The sequence below is a fragment of the Pongo abelii genome, chromosome 1, assembly GCF_028885655.2.
Source record: "Pongo abelii isolate AG06213 chromosome 1, NHGRI_mPonAbe1-v2.0_pri, whole genome shotgun sequence".
Taxonomy (NCBI): domain Eukaryota; kingdom Metazoa; phylum Chordata; class Mammalia; order Primates; family Hominidae; genus Pongo; species Pongo abelii.
The window spans coordinates 226,212,689-226,234,809 of NC_071985.2; the positions used below are offsets into that span (position 1 = coordinate 226,212,689).

General features: G+C 43.1%; 1 protein-coding gene across 2 annotated transcripts; it reads left to right on the forward strand.

Moving 5' to 3' along the window:
* Positions 1 to 357: 357 nt before the first annotated feature.
* On the forward strand, positions 358 to 14,957 carry ERRFI1 (ERBB receptor feedback inhibitor 1). Of its 2 annotated transcripts, none has more exons than XM_002811547.5 (4): positions 358 to 551; positions 10,989 to 11,186; positions 11,297 to 11,373; positions 12,285 to 14,957. In XM_002811547.5, exons 2-4 carry the CDS (start codon positions 11,062 to 11,064, stop codon positions 13,466 to 13,468), a joined length of 1,386 nt encoding a protein of 461 aa, XP_002811593.1. In that variant the 5' UTR covers positions 358 to 551; positions 10,989 to 11,061; the 3' UTR covers positions 13,469 to 14,957. The 2 variants fall into 2 exon arrangements, with proteins under 2 accessions (XP_002811593.1, XP_054413037.1); XM_054557062.2 differs by lacking the exon at positions 358 to 551 and adding an exon at positions 3,503 to 3,636.
* The last annotated feature ends 7,164 nt before the right edge of the window (positions 14,958 to 22,121 follow it).

Sequence of the window (22,121 nt, forward strand, 5' to 3'; positions counted from 1 at the left end):
AAAAACACACAATCTTGCCCGGAGCCTGAATTTATGGGAAATCCCGCGCGAGGCGCGATGTGCCCTCAGTTCGGGCAGGAACGGCGGCCGAGGCCCGGATGGCCGCGGGCTTCTCAGGAAAGCTCGGCGTTCAGAGGCTCCCAGGGCTGCCGCACGGCTCGGGCAGAGGAGCGGAGCTGCGGCCGCGGTCAGCCCGGAGACGCCTCCCCCGGAGACAAAGCCGGCTCCCGGCAGCGCCGCGCTACTAGACTGTGGGCCCGGCGCAACGCCTCGGCCACGGCATCGCCTCTTTAAGCGGCGCGCGCCCTGATTGGCTGCGGGAGGAGGCGGGGCGGGACGCGGCGACCTCACGGCCCCGCGGCACATGCTATATATAGAGGCGGCGGCTGCAACCGCGGCGACTGCGGCCCAGTGCGAGGCAGATCGCTAGCGGGAGCGCGAGCCAGCGAGAGGCGCCTGCGCGATGTCCGGGCCCCTGAGCTCGCGGCGCTGAGCCAGCCGGGACGGACATGCGCGGGAGGGCGCCGCGGGGCAGCAGCCGCTCCTCCGGGGTAAGGGGCCTGGCGCGCTGAGGGGGTGGGGAGGGCCACGCAGCGCTCCGTTTCCTCAGGGGGCCCCGCGCCGGGCGCCGGGATCCAGGCGGCTCCCCGACGCGAGGGCGGGGGCGTGGAGGGCGCGGGGAGGGTCGCCGCGACGCGGAGTCTCTGGGACGGAGGGAGGGGCCGGCCGGTCGCTCGCGGGCTTCTCTTCATTGAGGTGTGGAGGGCGGGACCCTCCCCGGCAGCGCAGCCCGGGCCTGGGGACGCCGCGAAGTGCCGGCGCCCGCCTTCTTCTCCACGCCGGCCGTGGTCGCCGCGCGGCCCCTCGGCTGGCCGGGGCCATGCACCCGAGCTCCTGGGACACGTCCCCGCAGCACCGGGACCGCAGGAGCGGACGGGGCTTCGGGAGCGGCGAGCATGAAGATCCTCGTCCCGCAGTCTGCGCTCGCGGGGTTGTCCGGCGGGGATGAGCGTCTTCGGGCCTGGGGGCTTGTTTGATTTTTTTTTTTCTTTGTAAAAATCGGGGTTGCGTTGTCTTGTTCACACCGTGTACCCGTAAATCCTGTCTTGAAAGCTGGGGTGGGAGCCTCGGTGATTGTTTGCGGTGGTTGGTACCGGTTCTCTTTGGCGGTCAGCCCCGGTCCCTCTGCCTAATCTCCCAGCGGCGATGGTAATGCCGAAATCAGTATTTAAAAATTCGTCTGAGCTGTTCTGAACTGTTCCTTCTCTCCTAGAAACGTGATTCTTTGCTCTGAATGTTTTAAGTACGGCTTTGAATGGAATGGGACTGCAGAATTATGTTGTTCAAGACGTGAATGCTTATTGGGAATTTTGTGTATTTATATGTATATCACAGCCCTGTACAAATTAGATGACTCTTTAACCGTGAATGGTGCTGTATTGGTGCTTGCTAAGTCTTTATTAGGATTTCATCATTGCTTGAAAGAAACCAGTCTCTTACCTGATAAAAATATGAATAGATGGTTAGTCATAAACTTAAGTCAGAATGGAGACTGTAGCTTTAAAAGAGATGTGTCGGTGACTTGAGGTACACCTGCAACACAGGTAGGGCAAGACTGGTTTCTAGGCAACTGTCAGGGGTGAAGAAAGGTGAGGTTAAAATGCCCTTTTTTTTCCCTTCCAGAACAAATGTTCAACCTTTTATAAATGTGTAAGAACGCAGTGGGTACACACATCTGTTGAGACTGAACATCCCAAGTTCACCGTACCTATTTTTTTAACTGCATTTCTTTTCTTATATTTCTGTAATTACAATACGCATTTTTAAGTGAAATTTTATTTGAACAGAGACCAAAAACAGGCTAGGTATCAGCAAATGACCAAATTTTGCAAAGACCAAAATAAAAGAAGCTGGTTTCTTGCTAAAGCAAGCTCTTTTCCAGATATTAGCAAGTTTGAAGAAAAATAACAGGATTTAGCATGGACTTCAGAAACTATTTGTCATTCCCTTCACTTCAAGCAGAAGTTTATTTTCACCTGTGTGTTCCAGGGGACACTCGATAATAAGTGATAGAGGTCTTGGACTAACGATTTATAACCTGACAGATATATTAGATTGTAAACTCCTTAAGGGTAGGCACTCTGCCTTGTATAGCTTCTATCTTATGCAGCCTTGCACATAGTTGATGTTGATAAATAGCTTACCTTTTAAGGCTCAGCAGGATTGGATCAGTCATTGATAAGGGTTGGAAAGCAAATCTGTTTAATTTTTTTATGGCTGTTATGAAATGTCTGAATTATTGATATTTTTGACGGGTAAAACTATTGTTTCAATCATCGGTTTTCCTACTTGCAGTTCACAATATATACTGGTCACTCTATAAGATTTAATTATGCTTGAGTTTTTGTATGAAAGTACCTCTCGACTGCTGCTTCTCAAAAGTTGAGCTAGATAATACTTCCTTTCTGCTGAAACTAATGGTGGCTTTTCAAAGCAATTTGCGTAAATTACAGGCACAATCTAACATGCTTGAAACTGACCTGATTGTCTGCATACCATCAGATTGCTTTAGAAAGGAGCAGAGGAGGGGAAAGGAGGTGCCAAGGGTAATTCCAGGAATTTGAATGGCATAGGCTCCCTCTACCAGAGAAACAACTCTGCTCTTAATCTAAATAAATTTGAATTGGTACCTCATCATCTGGATACATTTGAATACATTTAGCATCCTTTGCGGGTGTCTGGCTATATAAAAGCTAATAAAGAACTCCCTACATAAACGCAGTCCAGTTGTGGTATGCTGGCATTGTTCACACAGCATAAACACGTGCTTTGTAAAGGTAGATGAGGCGAATGAGTTTGAGGGTCCTAAATGTAAGTTACTACCCTAATTAGTTTTAATGTAGGGAAAAGTTACTGAGGGGTTCAGATGTCAGAAGGTGGTGGGGAGGATTCTCAGATTTGAAGTCTTTGTTGATACTGTAGTCCAATTCCTCACACCATAAAATTGGGCAACATTACAAAAAGACCACTCTTGCAGGTCTGAATGAATGTGTCTTTAAAATGTGGGGCTTTTGGCCGGGCTCAGTGGCTCACGCCTGTAATCTCAGCACTTTGGGAGGCCAAGGCGGGCAGATGGCTTGAGCCCAGGAGTATGAGACCAACCTGGGCAACATGGTGAAACCCTGTCATTACAAAAAAATACAAAAATTAGCCTGGTGTGGTGGCGCATGTCTGTAGTACCAGCTACTCAGGAGGCTGAGGTGGGAGGATTGCTTGAGCCTGGGAAGCAGAGGTTGCAGTAAGCCAAGATCACACGACTGCACTACAGCCTGGTGACAGTGAGACCCTGTCTTTAAAAAATAAACAAAACAAAAAAAAAAAATGTGGGGCTTTGGCTACAGAAATGGAGCCCTTTTCAACTTGGAAACAATAGGAAGGTAAGGATTGGAAGACATTATCCAAAAGCTCTTATTCAATACCCCAGATATGAAACTGGACTAGTTACAGATTGTTTTTTAAACAACTATTCGCTCAGTAGAATTGTCTTCTGACTCTTTTCAGGGCTGCCTCTTTTTCAGCCTTTAGATTTCCATTGTAAAAGTCACCTACTCAGAGAGGCCTTCCCAAACCACCTGTGTAAGTATATGCTTCTCTGCCTCCTTATCCTTTTGCTGTACCCTGCTTGTTTCCTTGGAAGGTATCGCCATTTAAAATTGTTTGCTTGCTTGGCTATTCTCTTCCTCCCTCATTCGATGGAAGGCTTCTTCAGGCAGCAACCATCTCTATTTTTCACCTCACATGGTATCTAATCCAGAATAAGCACTTGATAAATATTTGTGAAAAGAATTAATCCTTGCCGTCTAAGAATTTTTGAGCTGAATGAGCACTATGAGTTGAGTTTCTGTTCCTGCCTCTGCTATTGACTAGCACTTAGGTCTTGAGCATTTAACTTAACAGCCTTTTGCTTCAGTTTCTCCATTTGTAAACGAGAATGTTACAAGGAGAAATGAGGTTGTTGCCTAAAATGAAGATACTATAGAGTGGAGAGGTAGTGAAAGTGTGGGGAAAATGCTGGATTATAGGACAGAAGAGCCATGATAGCCTTTTTGCTTATAGCAAGATACTTAACCTCACTTTGTTTCCTCATCTGCAAAATGGAGATTATAATCCCTGCCTCTTCTTACAGGGATGTTGTGGGGATCAGGTGACATAATGTGTAAGAAGGTGCTTTGTAACTTGTTGAGTGCTTTACAAATATAAGGTATTCTATTGTTAAATTCCGGATTTTACAATACAGTGTGATTATAATGCCATCATTGGGATCCGTGCTGTGAAACCGTGTTAAAAGGAGGCCCGTTGGGTATATGTAGTAACTGCTTATTACGAGTAAAAACAGACTTGTGTTATATGAAATAACCATGTTGTAAAGAGTTCTGTTGTGGTGGGGCATCCGGGGATCATTAAAGACTGAGGGCTTCAAAATAGTTGTTTGAAGTGGTAATAGAATGTCAAATTGATGCCTTAGCCCACCCATTTTAGAGGATACATAGGCCAGATCTACAATTAATAACTTTTAATAGGAGAATTTGAGGGAGTTGAAGTAAAACAGGAACTTTCATAGGCTACAGGTTACCCAAGAAAAACTATTACCAGTAAATCCATAAAAAAGGATCTGTGCTACCCTTACAAGTTGAGCATTATAGTCAGTCGGATCGTATTTTGCCAGTTTAAAAAGCCGTAGGGACTGGAAGAGGCAGTGTGGTGTGTTGGTGAAGGGCCTGGACACTGAGGCCGGGCTGTCTGTTGAAGTCCTGGCCCCATTGCTTACCAGGCTTGACCTTGAGCAAGTTCTTTAACTCTGTGCCTCAAGTAAGTGAGAGTAATAATAGTAGCCCACCTCATGGCATTGTAGAGAGGATTAAATAAGTTCATACACATAAAGCACTTAAAACCATGCTTGCCTGGCAGTTGTATGTCCAGTGAATGTTAGTTATTATTAATGGTTTTATATTAATTGTAACAATCTAGAGTTACCCATCGGATAACTTAAATGCTTGTTAAATAAATTTGAAGTTTTAAAGACTTGCGTCCCATCATTAGACCATTGTGCTCGTTGTCTTTAGATTAGAATTCGCTTTTATAATAAGAAATAATCTATTGTTATATGTCAAAAAGAAATAATATTTTTCTTCCCTCTGTGTGTATATATAGTTACTGATTGTGCTACTCTGTAGGAAAAATACAAAGGACAAAAGAATATATTCCTGCTATCCTACTTTTCTGCTGTCACACTAAAATTGTGTGGGAGGCTTAAGTGAGTTGAAAGACTGGATTATGGTAGTTGAGGGAATGGGTTTTTTGTTAGTTTACCATTTTTAAAAATACTTAGCTAGAAAGCATTCTGAATTATTGAATAAATTATGTCATTTATTTTTTATTTGACAGTTTAAAGATAAATTATTTTCTCTGTTGCCTCTATTTCACCACCTACAAATGGTCCATTATGTTTTGGACATGTTTAAGAGCCTCTGAGGAATGGCGCTGCAAACACAGACACAAATGTTCATCTTTGCCACACTGAACTATATTTTAATATTTACTGAAGCCATCAAGCTTTTCTTGAATTCATGCAGGAGTATTTTAATTACATTAAAATATGACATTATTTTAAAAGTAATCTATGTTTTTAATTTAAAGGCTATTTATGCTTACCATGGTAGAGAGTACAACTAAGAAAGTTTTCTTAACTTGCTTCCCTCTTTCTTTTCCTACCCCTACCTAAATCATAGGCTATTAAAATGAAATCTGGGCCGGGCGCGGTATCTCACGCCTGTAATCTCAGCACTTTGGGAGGCCGAGTCAGGTGGATCACCTGAGGTCAGGAATTTGAGACCAGCCTGACCAATATGGAGAAACCCCATCTCTACTAAAAATACAAAAATTAGCCTGGCGTGTTGGCGCATGCCTATAATCCCAGCTACTCGGGAGGCTGAGGCAGGAGAATCGCTTGAACCTGGGAGGCGGAGATTGTGGTGTGCACCATTGCACTCCACCCTGGGTGACAAGAGTAAGACTCCGTCTCAAAAAAAAATAAAAATAAAAAATTGGTGTTTTGTTTGTTTGGTTGTTTAATTTCCTCACAGGTGATTATTTTAGACATTTTAAAAAATAAACATGCAGAGATTGGTATATTTGGGGAGGATCTAAAATCACGGAGTTTGTCATATTCCTAAATCAGTTTCCTTTTATAAATTTTGCCTCTAAATGTAGTTACCTTATTATCTTCCCTGGTTGTGGAAGTACTTAATGTAGGTGATTCTTAAATGGAACTGAAAAGACCATTTATCACCCTGAATAAACAGAAATCAGGTTCTAGAACCAGATTGAAAGGAGGAAATTACATCACACTCTTAAATAAGGAAGCACTGGGCAGAACTGGATGAGTTGTAGGACAAAAATGTGCTCCTCCTCCTCCCATGGATGGCCTCTGAGATTTATTAATGAGATCTGGTGGCCAGGTGAGTATATCTAGGTTACTGCCTTAAGGTAGCCTGCATTTCTTTCTTTCTTTCTTTCTTTTTTTTTTTTTTTTTTTAAGCAGTTTCAAAGAGACTGTCCTCAAGCTAAAGGCATGTGATTTCACCTTAATGAAGAAGGTGCAGTGTGCTTTTGGTGTAACTTTTTTAGAAAAATGAAAGTGACCTTAAATTCAGCAGCAAAAACACAGTCTAGAAGGAATAGTGTTTTAAGAGAAGGCAAAACACTGTTTTCAGAAAGTACCCTCCCAATTGCTTCAAGTAAATATACTATAACAGAAACCAGTTTAGAAAGCTACACTGTTAACCACTGAAGCTTATAATTTTTACTCAGTCTACAAACTGTCTTCTTTGAATTCTGGAAATGAATTTCATAAAAATTCCTTCCTGTTAGATATCCTAAGCTTGTTACATTATTATTGGGCAGTCACCTCACTCCAGCACGCATTAACTTTATCCTTTATAAATCTGCTTATCCCCTGAGCTCTTCACTGACTCACAGTGTATGTGAATCTTTCATGTCATTACTTTTTAAAAATGAGATGGATATTTTCTCAGTATCCATTTAATAAATAATAGACATGAATGATGCCAAGATCTACAGGGGGAAAGCATAAATCAGACATCAGCTCTGTCCTAGATGATTTGAAGAGTGGAAGGGGAATTGGGGCCCAGCACAAAATAACACAAGAACAGAGCACCGCTGCTCTGGTGTTTCATAAAAGGGAGCGGCTTCGTGGAGAAGGTAGGGTAGAGTTGACCTTAAAGGTTAAATTGAATTGTAACAGAGATTCGGGGAAAATAGAAGCGAACTTGAAAATATAGCTTAGGTTTATATTGTGGAGGCCCTAAATGCCAGGCTCAGGAGGTTTTATTTAGGAGCCTTTGAAGATTTTTTGAGCAGCAGCAAATCTTAGTTTGAGCTGTTGTTAAGGAATATTGACTTGGTACTAGTGTTGTAGAATAGGTTGCATATTTCCAGACCCCAGGAAGAATGATGCCTGTCAATGGAAGGGTAAGATTTGTGAAACCGTGTAAAAGTAGTCTGTGGAACTTGGCAATTGAATGTACATGGCCTCAGGTTAAAAATGGTGCCTTGAGAAGTGTGATCCTCTTAGACCCTGAACTGGTTTGGGGAGTGGGGAATGGAGTATGAAGTGAAAGGAGGAGTTTGGTTTGTAGAGTTTGAGATGCCAGAGGGCCATCCAAGTGGAAAGATAATCACCAGACAATAGGAAATGCAAAGTTGAAGCTTGAGCCAGGCTGGAGTCATTGATTCAGGAGTTGTCTATGAGTTGAAGCTATACAAGTGGATTAATAAAAGGATAACCTCAAGAAGCAAATGATTTTAGGGCTTCTTTTTTCGTTGAATTTAAAAAAGAATCAATTCAATTTCCTGTTAACAGGAAAAGGTGGTTCACATCTGAAATTTGGTATTTAACTGCATTTTAGACCCACTAAAAAAGCTAAAAATAGTTGATGAAGTTTGGAGAAGTTATGCCTAAGGTTATTTGGGTCCTCATCTAAACCATGCTGCCTGGATTCACATTCACTTTCCTATTCTTGGATTCCATAACATAATCCCATCTTGTACTTTTTAGATACTGATTTTCCCACATAGGTACATTTTTGCAATTGTTTTCCGCTAATGAGTTAGTTGTAAGACAGATAAAATGTGAAAAATTGCAGCATTAAACGTCACTTGGGAAGAGTTTGTTTCTTTTTAGCTTGAGGTTGGTAAAATGGATTTATTTACTCCGCCACCCCCCCCCCGCCCCCCGCTTCCATATTTGCACTGAATACTAGAAGGTTTTTAGAGAGAGAGAAAGTTTCAGGTGGTTTCATACCCTCGGTTTACAATCTGAGAAACATTGTTTTTAAAAGCTTCTTTCCAAACCTGTAGCACATTGCCCTTTTTGAGTCTACAGTTTGAAGTTATTTTCCAAAAGAAGAGAACATGGCAGTTATATTGCCCCCCTCGTCTCCCATGCTAGCAAGTAGGAAGTTCGGACAGTTTCATAACATGGCCCATTCACAATTCCCCATTGAAATTTAGAGGCAGGTCACCTTCTATGAATACACAAAGACACTATTGTGGTCAGAAGTGAGCTGGCTTAGTGAACACAATTCTTTTTATACTAAAAAAATTTTTTTCTTAAGAAAGCTAACAAGTAGGTGATGGAAACAATGAATAAAAAATAACTTTTTCTAGAACATATAAATAATTTTAAGTGACCATTGAAATGTAAGTTTAGAATTCCAAGGCAATTTCTGCAGAGGCGATAGTTACACAATCATTCTGTTGAAAGCTAAGATTTAGATGGCATTAGGAGGCTGACACACAGTAATTACTAGTAGTACTTGTTGGCTTGCAGACAGGTGGGGGTTGGGCCTCCAGAATCCCCTGCAGCATTTTCCTGTAATCTGGATGAGCGATCTTCAAACGTGTGCTTTCAAACTACTTAAATACCATATTCTTCTTCCTATCTTGCCTTTCATTTTTATATTACCACAGATACTTTCCTCATAGTCTTGCCAGTGCTTGTAGAATGCTTAGAAAAAGCTTGATAAACCACTGGGCTAAGTACACGGAGGGAGAGGCTAGCAGTATTTTTAAATTGGTTTCTAAATTTTTTATAGCTTGATGGTAGATAACACATTTGCTTCATTTAAGTAATCTGAAAAACCAATCCTCAACAGACCTCTCAATTAGAATTCTTAAATGACAGAATGCTTTCTTTATCATATATTTGAGAGACTGATTTAAAGAAAAATAATGCTTGACTATCTGAAATAATATTTTAACCCTATCATAAAATCTCTGCCTGGTAGAACAGCTGACTGTGGAAGGGTAAAATGCAGAGAACCAGTCATTGGATCTCCCTTCTCTACTTTATTACTGAGATCTTGAACCTGTAGAACATTACTATCACTGTGTTCCTTTCTAATGGGAAAATAATAATAAACATTTGCAGAGTATTTTTTAAAGGTTTTTAGCTTTAAAAAAAAAACCCTGTGCCTTAGACAATGTGTATATTGAATTGATACTGATTATGATAATTAGATGGTATTATACAATCATTCATTCGACATTCACTTACTGAGCACCCTCTAATGTTCCAGGTACTGATTGTTAAAAGGTGATTGAGACACAGCCTCTGTCCTGAGCTTACAGTCTAGTAGGAGGTGACAGATTTGTAAATAATAGATTTGAAGTTGCTGAGCAAAAAAAAAAAAAAAACTTGTGTACCTCTCCCCCACAGCAAATGTGTCACGGTCATCTTCAGTCCTTTGCACAGTGCCCAGCACTCAGCTGTGCAGATATTGTTTGCACTGGTCCCTTACTAATATTTAGTGAGAGAATGAGATCGTGTTAAAGAGTGTATATGTACATGCCCCCAAAAGGGGTCAGTGTTATACAGATAGTTGACAAATAATATCCTGGTGCCTAAGGAAAAAAACCTAAACTTATAAGTAAACTTGGCTATCTGAAGACAGCAGAGATTGATGCTGACTAACACATAACGAATAATAAAAAAGGAAAGTGAAAAGGGGGCTCTAGGGACTCCAGACCTGTAACATCTGACAAGGGGGATTGGCGGTCCTGAAGTTGAGGAACTACTAATTTAAGAAAAATGTACTTATTTTGTTATCCATGCCTTGCAGCTAAGCAAGATATGAGTTACTGGGTATTTCACAAAGGAGAATGTAAAGAATGTACCTTTAACTTATCTTTAAAAGGGAGGGAGGAAGCTGTCCCAGGCTTTTACTGAAGCTAGTAATCTTGCAGAACTTGATTTTTACAGGATAATGGAAATTAGTATCTTCATATATTACTCTTTGTTCCTTGAACAAGTAGTAACTGGAGAATTTGTCTTCCCATGGCCAACCCTGAAATACAACATCCAGATAAATGCTAGACCCTGGGGTAGTCAGGTGCCAATACTGTAGAAACCCTTGCTTAGTTTCAGCATTGTGTTTTAGTGAGTATTAGTTCTGCAGCATAAAATACAGTGGCTTCTGAAATTACTTTTTTAGCTTGGGAAAAATAAGCAGGATCCACTGGTGCTTCATGCCCAGTGCAGCCGTAACTTAGAAGGCTGGTTTAATAGGTCAGGGGAGGGTCTGTGTGCATTGCCAAGTGAGTGTGATTTGTTGTGCAACTCTCAGGCTCTGCAGTAGGAGGTCTGCTTTTGCTGGCAATAGATTATTTCTCATTTCACTAAAACATTTCATGTCTTTTGGATTAGCATTTACACAAAAAATCATTTTTAGCGTTTACATATAAGTACCCTCACGAGATGTAAGAATGAAGTGAAAGTCCACAACTAATTTTTTCTATTCAGCATCCCCCCAAATTCTCTCATATTAGCTTTGCTGTAATTTAGACTGTCCTAATGGAGGTATTTCTGAATTGTTTTCTTTATTCTCTCATCTCTTCTACCCCCCTAGGGAATGAAAGCTACTGGTTGATTTTAAAATGCCTGGGCCTCACAGGTTTGGAGATGTCCCAGAATAAGGCACAATGTCAATAGCAGGAGTTGCTGCTCAGGAGATCAGAGTTCCATTAAAAACTGGATTTCTACATAATGGCCGAGCCATGGGGAATATGAGGAAGACCTGCTGGAGCAGTTGCAGTGAGTTTAAAAAGTAAGTAGAGGATGTAATGCTGCTGCAATCTGGATAAATATGCGACACTAAAATGAGAGAGGCTGTGATTGCTCTTCGCTTATGACCAAAGTATCTTCCTGTCCTTTCAGCAACTTTTTAAATATTGACCCGATAACCATGGCCTACAGTCTGAACTCTTCTGCTCAGGAGCGCCTAATACCACTTGGTATGTATTCTGAAAATCTGATCACAGTAAGCATTTGAGAAGAACAGTCTGGATTCAGGTTAGCTTGTCCTCCAGCATTATTTTTTAAATGAGGAAACCTGAACTATTTCCAACAACAGCCTGACCCCTAGTGGCAACAGATTCAGAAGATAACTGTGTTTTTCTCAAGCTATTGTACTCGACTGCCTTCATTCTGAGTCACTGATTCCTAAGTAGGACTGTTCGTGGACGTGGGATCTTCTAAAATCAAGAATTAGTTCTCATACCAGCTCTGATGCATACTTTACTTCATGAAACCTTAGGCGAGATTTCCCACCTTTCATACTAGTATCGAATGCATGTTTGACAGTAATAGATGAAAATAGCATAAATGTTCCTCAAAACTTAGAAAATAGTATTTTTAATGTGAATATTCTGTTCCTTGGATCTTTGTCAAGAGCTGTGTGTGAACTGAACACATTGCAGGCAAGTTCATTCACTCACGATATTATGATGTGCCAGCAATAAGGACTTTGTCTTATCTCATTGGTACCCTACATGCCTAGTACGGTCGCATGTCTTAGATGGCAAGGCTGGTACGGTATGGTATTCATGTAAATTATATGCTGTTCATCTTCTGTGAATTTTACACACATCACAAAACTTGCCTGTGATGTGTGGGTGTGCACTGTGCACATGTCCAAGGGAGATAGAGGAGATAGTTTGTTCTTTGAACCACACCATGTGTGTTAACAATCTTCTGCTCTCTAATTACACCTGTGGTTGTTGCATGGGTGTTCTCAGGGTGACAGCAGTCAAGTGTTTCACTCAGGAAGAAAGCTGTGGAAGCATAGGTAGCTGGGGTGCTCTCTCCCTCACACAGGTGGAGAGAGGATTGTTGATCTTTTATTAATATCTCTTGTTCATTCCAGGGCACGCTTCCAAATCTGCTCCGATGAATGGCCACTGCTTTGCAGAAAATGGTCCATCTCAAAAGTCCAGCTTGCCCCCTCTTCTTATTCCAAGTGAAAACTTGGGACCACATGAAGAGGATCAAATTGTATGTGGTTTTAAGAAACTCACAGTGAACGGGGTTTGTGCTTCCACCCCTCCACTGACACCCATAAAAAACTCCCCTTCCCTTTTCCCCTGTGCCCCTCTTTGTGAACGGGGTTCTAGGCCTCTTCCACCATTGCCAATCTCTGAAGCCCTCTCTCTGGATGACACAGACTGTGAGGTGGAATTCCTAACTAGCTCAGATACAGACTTCCTTTTAGAAGACGCTACACTTTCTGATTTCAAATATGATGTTCCTGGCAGGCGAAGCTTCCGTGGGTGTGGACAAATCAACTATGCATATTTTGATACCCCAGCTGTTTCTGCAGCAGATCTCAGCTATGTGTCTGACCAAAATGGAGGTGTCCCAGATCCAAATCCTCCTCCACCTCAGACCCACCGAAGATTAAGAAGGTCTCATTCGGGACCAGCTGGCTCCTTTAACAAGCCAGCCATAAGGATATCCAACTGTTGTATACACAGAGCTTCTCCTAACTCCGATGAAGACAAACCTGAGGTTCCCCCCAGAGTTCCCATACCTCCTAGACCAGTAAAGCCAGATTATAGAAGATGGTCAGCAGAAGTTACTTCGAGCACCTATAGTGACGAAGACAGGCCTCCCAAAGTACCGCCAAGAGAACCTTTGTCACCGAGTAACTCGCGCACACCGAGTCCCAAAAGCCTTCCGTCTTACCTCAATGGGGTCATGCCCCCGACACAGAGCTTTGCCCCTGATCCCAAGTATGTCAGCAGCAAAGCACTGCAAAGACAGAACAGTGAAGGATCTGCCAATAAGGTTCCTTGCATTCTGCCCATTATTGAAAATGGGAAGAAGGTTAGTTCAACACATTATTACCTACTACCTGAACGACCACCATACCTGGACAAATACGAAAAATTTTTTAGGGAAGCAGAAGAAACAAATGCAAGCGCCCAAATCCAGCCATTACCTGCTGACTGCAGTATATCTTCAGCCACAGAAAAGCCAGACTCAAAAACAAAAATGGATCTGGGTGGCCACATGAAGCGTAAACATTTATCCTATGTGGTTTCTCCTTAGACCTTGGGGTCATGGTTCAGCAGAGGTTACATAGGAGCAAATGGTTCTCAATTTTCCAGTTTGATTGAAGTGCACAGAAAAATCCCTTAGATTGCAAAATAAAATAGTTGAACTCTCTGTCTTCATGTGGAAGGTTTAGAGCAGTTGTGAGATGCTGTTATGCTGAGAACCTTGACTTTTTTAGTGTTGGAAAAAAGTCTTACAAGTCTATAATTTAAAGATGTGATGGTGGGGAGGGGAGGATGGGGAAGCTTTTTATATACGCGTACATTACATACCTATATATAAACTTGTGGTATAACCATAGACCATAGCTGCAGGTTAACCAATTAGTTACTGTCGTAGAGTAATATATATTCAGAATAATAAACTCAAGCTGGAGAAATGAGTCCTGATAGACTGAAAATTGAGCAAATGGAAGAAGATACAGTATTGTTTAGATCAGAATCATTAAAACATATTTTTGTTTAGTAAGTTTGAAGATTTCTGGCTTTTAGGCCTTTTCTATTTTGTTTCATTTATTTTTGCAGGCAGTCTTTTCCATGGAGGGCAGGGTATCCATTCTTTACCATGGGTGTACCTACTTAGGTTAAAAATCATCCCAAGGCCTCATACTTCCAGGTTTCATGTTGCATCTTGTTGAGGGAGGGAGAGCAGGTTACTTGGCAACCATATTGTCACCTGTACTTGTCACACATCTTGAAAAATAAAACGATAATAGAACTAGTGACTAATTTTCCCTTACAGTTCCTGCTTGGTCCCACCCACTGAAGTGGCTCATCATAGTGCGGGCCGTATTAGAGGCAGTGGGGTACGTTAGACTCAGATGGAAAAGTATACTAGGTGCCAGTGTTAGGATGTCAGTTTTACAAAATAATGAAGCAATTAGCTATGTGATTGAGAGTTATTGTTTGGGGATGTGTGTTGTGGTTTTGCTTTTTTTTTTTTTTTTTTAGACTGTATTAATAAACAAATACAACACAAGCTGGCCTTGTGTTGCTGGTTCGTATTCAGTATTTCCTGGGGATTGTTTGCTTTTTAAGTGAAACACTTCTGACCCACAGCTCAGTATGTCTGAATTCCAGAGGTCACATCAGCATCTTTCTGCTTTGAAAACTCTCACAGCTGGCTGCTTCACTTAGATGCAGTGAGACACATAGTTTGTGTTCTGATTTTCACATCCTTCCATGTATTTATCTTGAAGAGATAAGCACAGAAGAGAAGGTGCTCACTAACAGAGGTACATTACTGCAATGTTCTCTTAACAGTTAAACAAGCTGTTTACAGTTTAAACTGCTGAATATTATTTGAGCTATTTAAAGCTTATTATATTTTAGTATGAACTAAATGAAGGTTAAAACATGCTTAAGAAAAATGCACTGATTTCTGCATTATGTGTACAGTATTGGACAAAGGATTTTATTCATTTTGTTGCATTATTTTGAATATTGTCTTTTCATTTTAATAAAGTTACAATACTTATTTATGATACCATTAGTAATGTTTCTTGCCTAAAGTCTTATAAAGTGTATGAAGCAATTTGACAGCATTATTTTTAAGCACAAGCGAAGATTCTTTGAAGTTTAATGTATTCTTGAAACTCTTATTCTTTAGAATGAAACATAATTTGTGCAATCTTTTTCACATATTATGAAAGTATACAGTGGAAATGAGCTGTTTGTTTTTACCTTTAACAACTGAAAGAGAACTGGATTCTGGGGCTACTATCAGAAACAACGTTGGTGGGTGGGAGTCCACATCAAGGAAAACGTGACAGAAGAAACCAGTTCTGATGTGTAGACTTGGTTTGACTCATTCTGATTTTTAGGACAAGGTCCCGGTTACTCTGGGCCCTTTGGCAGGCTTTGCTTCTTGCTTGTTTAAGGCCACCCATGGAATCTGCGCCTGCCTTGGCCTGTCACGGAGATGGCAAGTCCACAGTGGACAAATGGGCTCCTGGCAGCCTTTGGATGGAGGCAGGGGCTGGAGTGCTGTTTGTGAGGGGGCCTAGTCCCATGTCACCTAGCCCTGTGCCTGGTTCTCTTCACTGTCCTCTGCAGGCTCCTTTGTCCCCTGGGAGAGGGTGGGAGCCCTCCACGACCTTCATCCGGCACCTGCACTGTCTTGCCACTCTCCAGAGTGAAGAGTGAGGGCTCAAATTATCTGGGTTGAAGTTCCAACTTCATCTCTTTGTAATTCTGTGTGAGGCAGATTATTTTAAATCCCTGTACCTCAGTTTTCTCATTGGTAAAATGGGCAGAGAGGTGGGAATTATTTTGTGACAACTGCATATAAACTATAGTATCTGGTACATAGTGAGGGCCCCATACATGAGAACTGTTTTTGTCATCTAAAGGCTGAGTGTCATTTATGGCATTTTACAGATGAAGAAGCAGGCTTGGGACGTTCAGTCAACAGACATTTGTTAAATCCCAGCCCCATGCTGGATCCTGCGAAAACACATCCCCTTCCCTTATGGAATTTAAAGCAGATCATGTTAATTATGATTACGTCTTACATTAAGTGCTAAATAAAAAGGTAATGAACAATGGGAGCAATGAGGACTGATAATGGGAACTGTGAGGTGTTTAGCTCTGAAGGGTTAGAATGGAAGCTGAGGGAGGGGAGTGAACAGGGAGCTGTGTTACCAGTGGAGGAAGCAGACGATGTGTGAGACCCTGAAGCAGGAAACACCTGAGCAGCTTCCAGAAAGCGGCTGTCAGGAGGAGGAGGGGCCTGGAAAAGCGTAGTGGGTGCCACTGAAAGATCCTAAGCAGGAGAGAAGGTGATGTGATTTAAGAGGACAGTGGCTGTTGTGTGGAGGACAGATTGGAGAGAAGCAAAAGGAAACGGGAAGACTTAATGGACAGAGGCTACTGTAGTCCTGAACTGAGACAAGACTGCCTTGGCCAGTGGAGATGGAGAAAAACAGTAAAAGATACCTGAGAGTAGTAGAAACAGTTAAGTTCCAGATCATGCAGGCCTGTGTGCACGGCACCCTTGCCAAAGAGGGACAGTTCCCCAAGTGCAGGGACTCAGCTTCCTGTGCCCTGTCATGACGCGCTGCCTGACCCAGGGGTCCAGTAAGTCCCTGCTGATTGGATGTCTGAATGCAGCACTTGCAGAACTTGATCTGCTTCTGAGACTTTTTGCCTTTCCCCTGCCCTCCACTAGCTTTTCTTGGTCATATGGTCAAGAACATGTTTCATTAGTTCTGTTTGCTTTCCATCATACCTTTGTATTTTTACTTGTGTTTGCAAGCGTGTACCTTTTCCCTGCTATTTCCTGGCTAAGCAAATGTGCCTAGCCGCCATGCCAATGCCACACTACCACCGGAACACATCCCCTAGCACCTTCTGCCTGCCAACTTATTCCTCAACCAGCACACAAAGCAAGTGAATTCTAAAGAGTTCTCGTGGCATAGGTCAAGCCCGGCACTTCTGACACTCTTCTCTGTTGCTAAGTAAGGTGCCAATAGGAAATCAGCTGCGTGTTAGCTGCCACTTTATGCACTGTTGAGTTCTCAAAGATGGTTATGTCACAGAACAAAGTACTGGCCTAAAACCCAGGTTCCTGTCTTGACTTCTCACTTTTTTTGTTTTGTTTTTTTTGAGAGACAGTCTTGCTCTTGTCACCCCAGGCTCCAGGCTAGAGTGCAGTGGTACCAATCTTGGCTCACTGCAACCTCTGTCTCCCGGGTTCAAGTGATTCTCCCTGCCTCAGCCTCTCAAGTAACTGGGATTATAGGCAGGCGCCACCACGCCTGGTTAATTTTGCATTTTTTTAGTAGAGACAGGGTTTCTCCATGTTGGTCAGGCTGGTCTTGAACTCCCGACCTCAGGTGATCCGCCTGCCTCGGCCTCCTAAGGTGCTGGGATTACAGGTGTGAGCCACCACACCCGGCTGACCTCCCTCCCACTTTCTATAGGAAGGATTCACTTCGCTTCCCTGAGCTTTAAGTTCCTTGTCAGTATATGTGAGGCCATGCCAGAGCACACTGTAGTGCTATGCACACCTAAGGGACTGATTAGTAGGTACCATTTCGTGGCAGCAAACAGGAGCCAAGGATAAAGGGGCTCTCTTACAAGTCAATCCAAAATTTGGGTAATAGTAAACGTCAGTTTTTTGTGTTTTTGTTTTGAGGCAAAGTCTTCTTCATCACCCAGGCTGGAGTGCAGTGGCACCATCTCGGCTCACTGCAACCTCCGCCTCCAGGGTTCTAGCGATTCTCCTGCCTCAGCCTTCCGATCAACTGGGATTACAGGCACCCGCCACCATGCCCGGCTAATTTTTGTATTTTTAGTAGAGACGGGGTTTCGCCATGTTGGCCAGGCTGGTCTCGAACTCCTGACCTTAGATGATCCACCCGCCTTGGCCTCCCAAAGTGCTGGGATTATAGGCATGGGCCACTGCGCCCAGCCAATTTTGTCAGTTCTTATGCTGCAACAGTCAAGTATTGTGATGTGTATCCTCTTATTTTTAATAAATTCCAAAAACACACTAATGGAAGTTTAATACTGTTTGTTGCTTATCCATCTCTAGGTCTCAAGAGATGTCTTAACTGTGCAGTGAAAAGTAAGAACTCTCTTTAAGAGGATGTTTCTTGGCTGGGTGCGGTGGCTCACGCCTGTAATCCCAGCACTTTGGTAGGCCAGGGCGGGTGGATCACCTAAGGTCAGGAGTTCGAGACCAGCCTGACCAACATGGTGAAATCCCCATCTCTACTAAATACAAAAAAATTAGCTGGGCGTGGTGGCTCATGCCTGTAATCCCAGCCACTTGGGAGGCTGAGGCAGGAGAATCACTAAAACCCGGGAGGCGGAGATTTGCAGTGAGCTGAGATTAAGCCACTGTACTCCAGCCTGGACAACAACAGTGAAACTCCGTCTCAAAAAAAAAGAGGATGCTTCTTCACTATTAGGGCCCTAAAAAATTTAAAAAAAAAAAAAGGCCATAGAGTTTCGTCTTCCAGAGCAATTCACAGTTGACTGGAGAAAAGAGAGCCATATTCATATGTCTGCTGGTTCAAGAATCAACATGTATTTTAAGCTAGTCTCTATTTTGGTTCTTAATTTCATCACATAATAGTTTTAGGGTATACTGGAGCTTTTCTCTTAAAAATAAGTGAAGCTCCTAGCACAGTTTTGTATTTCTTATATAGTTTTTTTTAAATTTTTCATCTTGATGTAATTATACACTCAAAAGAAGTTGCAAAATAGATCCCCTATGCCCATTACCCAGATTCCCCCAGTGATGACATAGAATTTATCAAAATCAGGAAACTGACATTGGCACAATGCTCATATAGGATTTTATCTGGAAGTAGTTACTATCAAAATGAACTTAGGTGCTACTTTTTAAAATTAATTTAGAAATCAATTTTGGCCTTCTGGCATTTTGTAAAAAGCTAATAAAACTCTAAAAATACGTTGTCAGGCTGGGCATGGTGGCTCACGCCTGTAATCCCAGCACTTTGGGAGGCCGAGGCGGGCGGATCACCTGAGGTTGGGAGCTTGAGACCAGCCTGGCCAACATGGAGAAACCCCATCTCTACTAAAAATACAAAATTAGCTGGGTGTGGTGGCACGAGCCTGTTAATTCCAGCTACTTGGGAGGCTGAGGCAGGAGAATCGCTTGAGCCTGGGAGGCAGAGGTTGCGGTGAGCCAAGATCGCACCATTGCACTCCAGCCTGGGCAACAAGAGCAAAACTCTGTCTCAAAAAATAAAATATATATATATGTATATATATAGAGAGAGAGAGAGAGAGTCATGTAAATAATGCATTATGGCCATTGTCATTGAAAAGATAAAATTAACGCATGTTAACTTTGATCTGCCATGGTTTCCTGCAAGGTTAATTTGCATTTGCTCTAATAAAAACACTCCTTTACACTTTAAGAATTCATGGCCGGGCGCGGTGGCTTACGTCTGTAATCCCAGCACTTTGGGAGGCTGAGGCGGGCAGATCACGAGGTCAGGAGTTTGAGACCAGCCTGGCCAACATGGTGAAACCCCATCTCTACTAAAAATACAAAAATTAGCCGGGCATGGTGGCGTGTGCCTGTAGTCCCAGCTACTCGGGAGGCTGAGGAGGGAGAACTGCTTGAACCCAGGAGGTGGAGGTTGCAGTGAGCCGAGATCACACCACTGCACTATAGCCCAGGCGACAGAGCCAGACTCTGTCTCAAAAAAAAAAAAAAAAAAAAAACAAAACTATGAATTGTTTTTCTCTTAAGGGCCTCGAATATCTACAGCCTTGAGGTTCCATATTTTCAAATCAGAAGTGCGTGACAAGCCAGGAGGCATAGTGTGAATTTCTAACTTAGTACTAGAGCTTCGAGGTATTCTTGTCCTTAGGAAAATAAGTTTTGTTCAAACTAAAATACAGTCAAGGACTTGTTTTCTTTAGACTAGATCAATTGACAAACAACCTGGCCCTTTTCCTCTCGGCATGTGAATCATACAACTTGTTAAAGAGGAGTATTGGGTTTTATTTGGAGAAAGGAGGAGAGGAGAGTGGAACTGGGTAGAAGGTTCAATTTGTCTGAACTTGGTTGGCCTCACCCTTCACTGCTTGTTAACTACATGAAATCATATGATTTAGCCATGTCTAATGTAATTTGATTGCTGGGAGGATGCAAATTTTCATGTTTGCTTTTCACCTGAATGTATCAAATTTCACTATGCTTTAACCTCAGCCACTAAGAAGCTATTACTAGAGCGTGTTTAAACAAGCTTACTTCTGCCGTCATGTTATCTGTCCAGAATTCAGAGTGGCAAACCATACTTGGTGTGTATGTTTTTCTGCACCTGAGGAAATCATTTACATTAAGGCAGCTCTGTGATAGTCAGTGTTCCTCAGCGTCCCCACCACATGGCAGCAGGTGGAGTTTTGCTGTGGGGAGGGGGCTCGGGAATGGAAAGAAAGGACTCCTTTCCAGGTACTAGTTTGCACTTGTCTTAGAAAGAGAGCTGTGGGGGCTGGGCATGGTGGCTCATGCCTGTAATCCCTGCACTTTGGGAAGCCAAGGTGGGCAGATTACTTGAGGTTAGGAGTTCAAGACCAGCCTGACCAACATAGTGAAATCCCGTCTACTAAAAATACAAAAATAAGCCAGGCATGGTAGTGCACGCCTGTCATCCCAGCTACTCAGGAGGCTGAGGCAGGAGAATGGCTTGAACCTGGGAGGCTAAGTGTGCAGTGAGCGGAGATCGCACCACTGCATTCTAGCCTGGGCAACAGAGCAAGACTCCGTCTCAAAAAAAAAAAAAAGAGAAAGACAGAAGGCCAGGCATGGTGGCTCACACCTGTAATCCCAGCACTTTGGGAGGCTGAGGTGGGTGGATCACGAGGTCAAGAGTTTGAGACCAGCCTGGCCAAGATGGTGAAACCCCATCTCTACTAAAAATACAAAAATTAGCCAGGTGCAGTGGTGGGCACCTGTAATCCCACCTACTTGGAGGCTGAGGCAGTTGAACCCATGAGGCGGAGTTCGCAGTGAACCAAGATCATACCACTGCACTCTAGCCTGGGCCACAGAACAAGACTCCATCTCAAAAACAAAGAAAAGGAAGGAAGGAGGGAAGGAAGGAAGGAAGGAAGGGAGGAAGCTGTGATCTCAGGCTATCAGTTTAGAGTGCCTCTCTTTGGCCCATCACCTCCCACCCTGGGAATCCTGAAACCTAGCAGGAACTGCAAGCAAGTAAACCTGCAGCAAGCTCCCTAAAACAGCATCCAGGAAAACACATGTATTTGTTCTTTTTTTCCCCACTAAAAACATTGTCTCACTCAGGGACCAGTCCTGAGGAATGTACATGTTATCAGTTAACTTGACATTTTGCTCTGTTGTAGAAAGGCAACGCCTTCATTCCTTGGACATAACTCTGGGTCCTCATCAAATAAACACCCTAGTCATGCTTCATGCCTATTTCTTCATTTTACAGTCATGAGGGTTTAGCCCAGTGCCTTCCCCTGGGACTGCATGACTTTTGTACACTCCCCTCTTGTGTAAGTCAGAGTGAATCGTGTCTTTCTGGCTCAAGCCCCAAACCTTCCTTGGGCTGAGCCTCAGAGCCGCCTGGGGTGCAACATGCAGGAAGCTGTGTTTTGTGTTTTGAATTCCTGGCTGTCCTGATGTTCTTGGATGAACCGGTGTCCTTGTACACAGTGTCTCTACTTAGTGATTGATAAAAGTTCTTGGCTGGGCAGAAGCCAGTTGACAGTTCCTGCAGTTGGGTGAGTCACGGGAGCCTCCGCTCACCTGCTCCGGGCTGCAGAGGCAACTCCAGGCACCTACAGCGGCTCAGACGCGTGATAAGACTTGTCTGTGCACCACATCATCCCAGCCCAGGAGCCTCTAATTACACGTCTGTTGTTTGCAGGAGCCCAGGTGGCCTGTGCTTCCATGGGCCGAGAACTGTGAAGATAGCACGGGCTGGGTTCTCACTGCCAGCGCAGAGGCCGGGGTGGGGAGGCACCTCAAAGCCCTAATGCGTCACCTCAATACCAATTATAATACCCGCATTCTAAAGAAAACAACAGTCCATTTAATCATGCGCTTCTTGTTTTCTAAAGCACTGCCACAATTTTATCTTCCCATAGACATTTCGAGCCCTTGTTTGTTTGTTTGTTTTTACATCTCACCTTTCCAT

What these genes read in the sequence shown, in the direction of transcription:
- ERRFI1 (XM_002811547.5), top strand. Translation starts at nt 11,062, where the DNA reads ATGTCAATAGCAGGAGTTGCTGCTCAGGAGATCAGAGTTCCATTAAAA. An exon ending in AGTTGCAGTGAGTTTAAAAA is followed by an intron (nt 11,187 to 11,296) that starts GTAAGTAGAGGA and finishes CTGTCCTTTCAG; the next exon opens with CAACTTTTTAAATATTGACC. An exon ending in GGAGCGCCTAATACCACTTG is followed by an intron (nt 11,374 to 12,284) that starts GTATGTATTCTG and finishes TGTTCATTCCAG; the next exon opens with GGCACGCTTCCAAATCTGCT.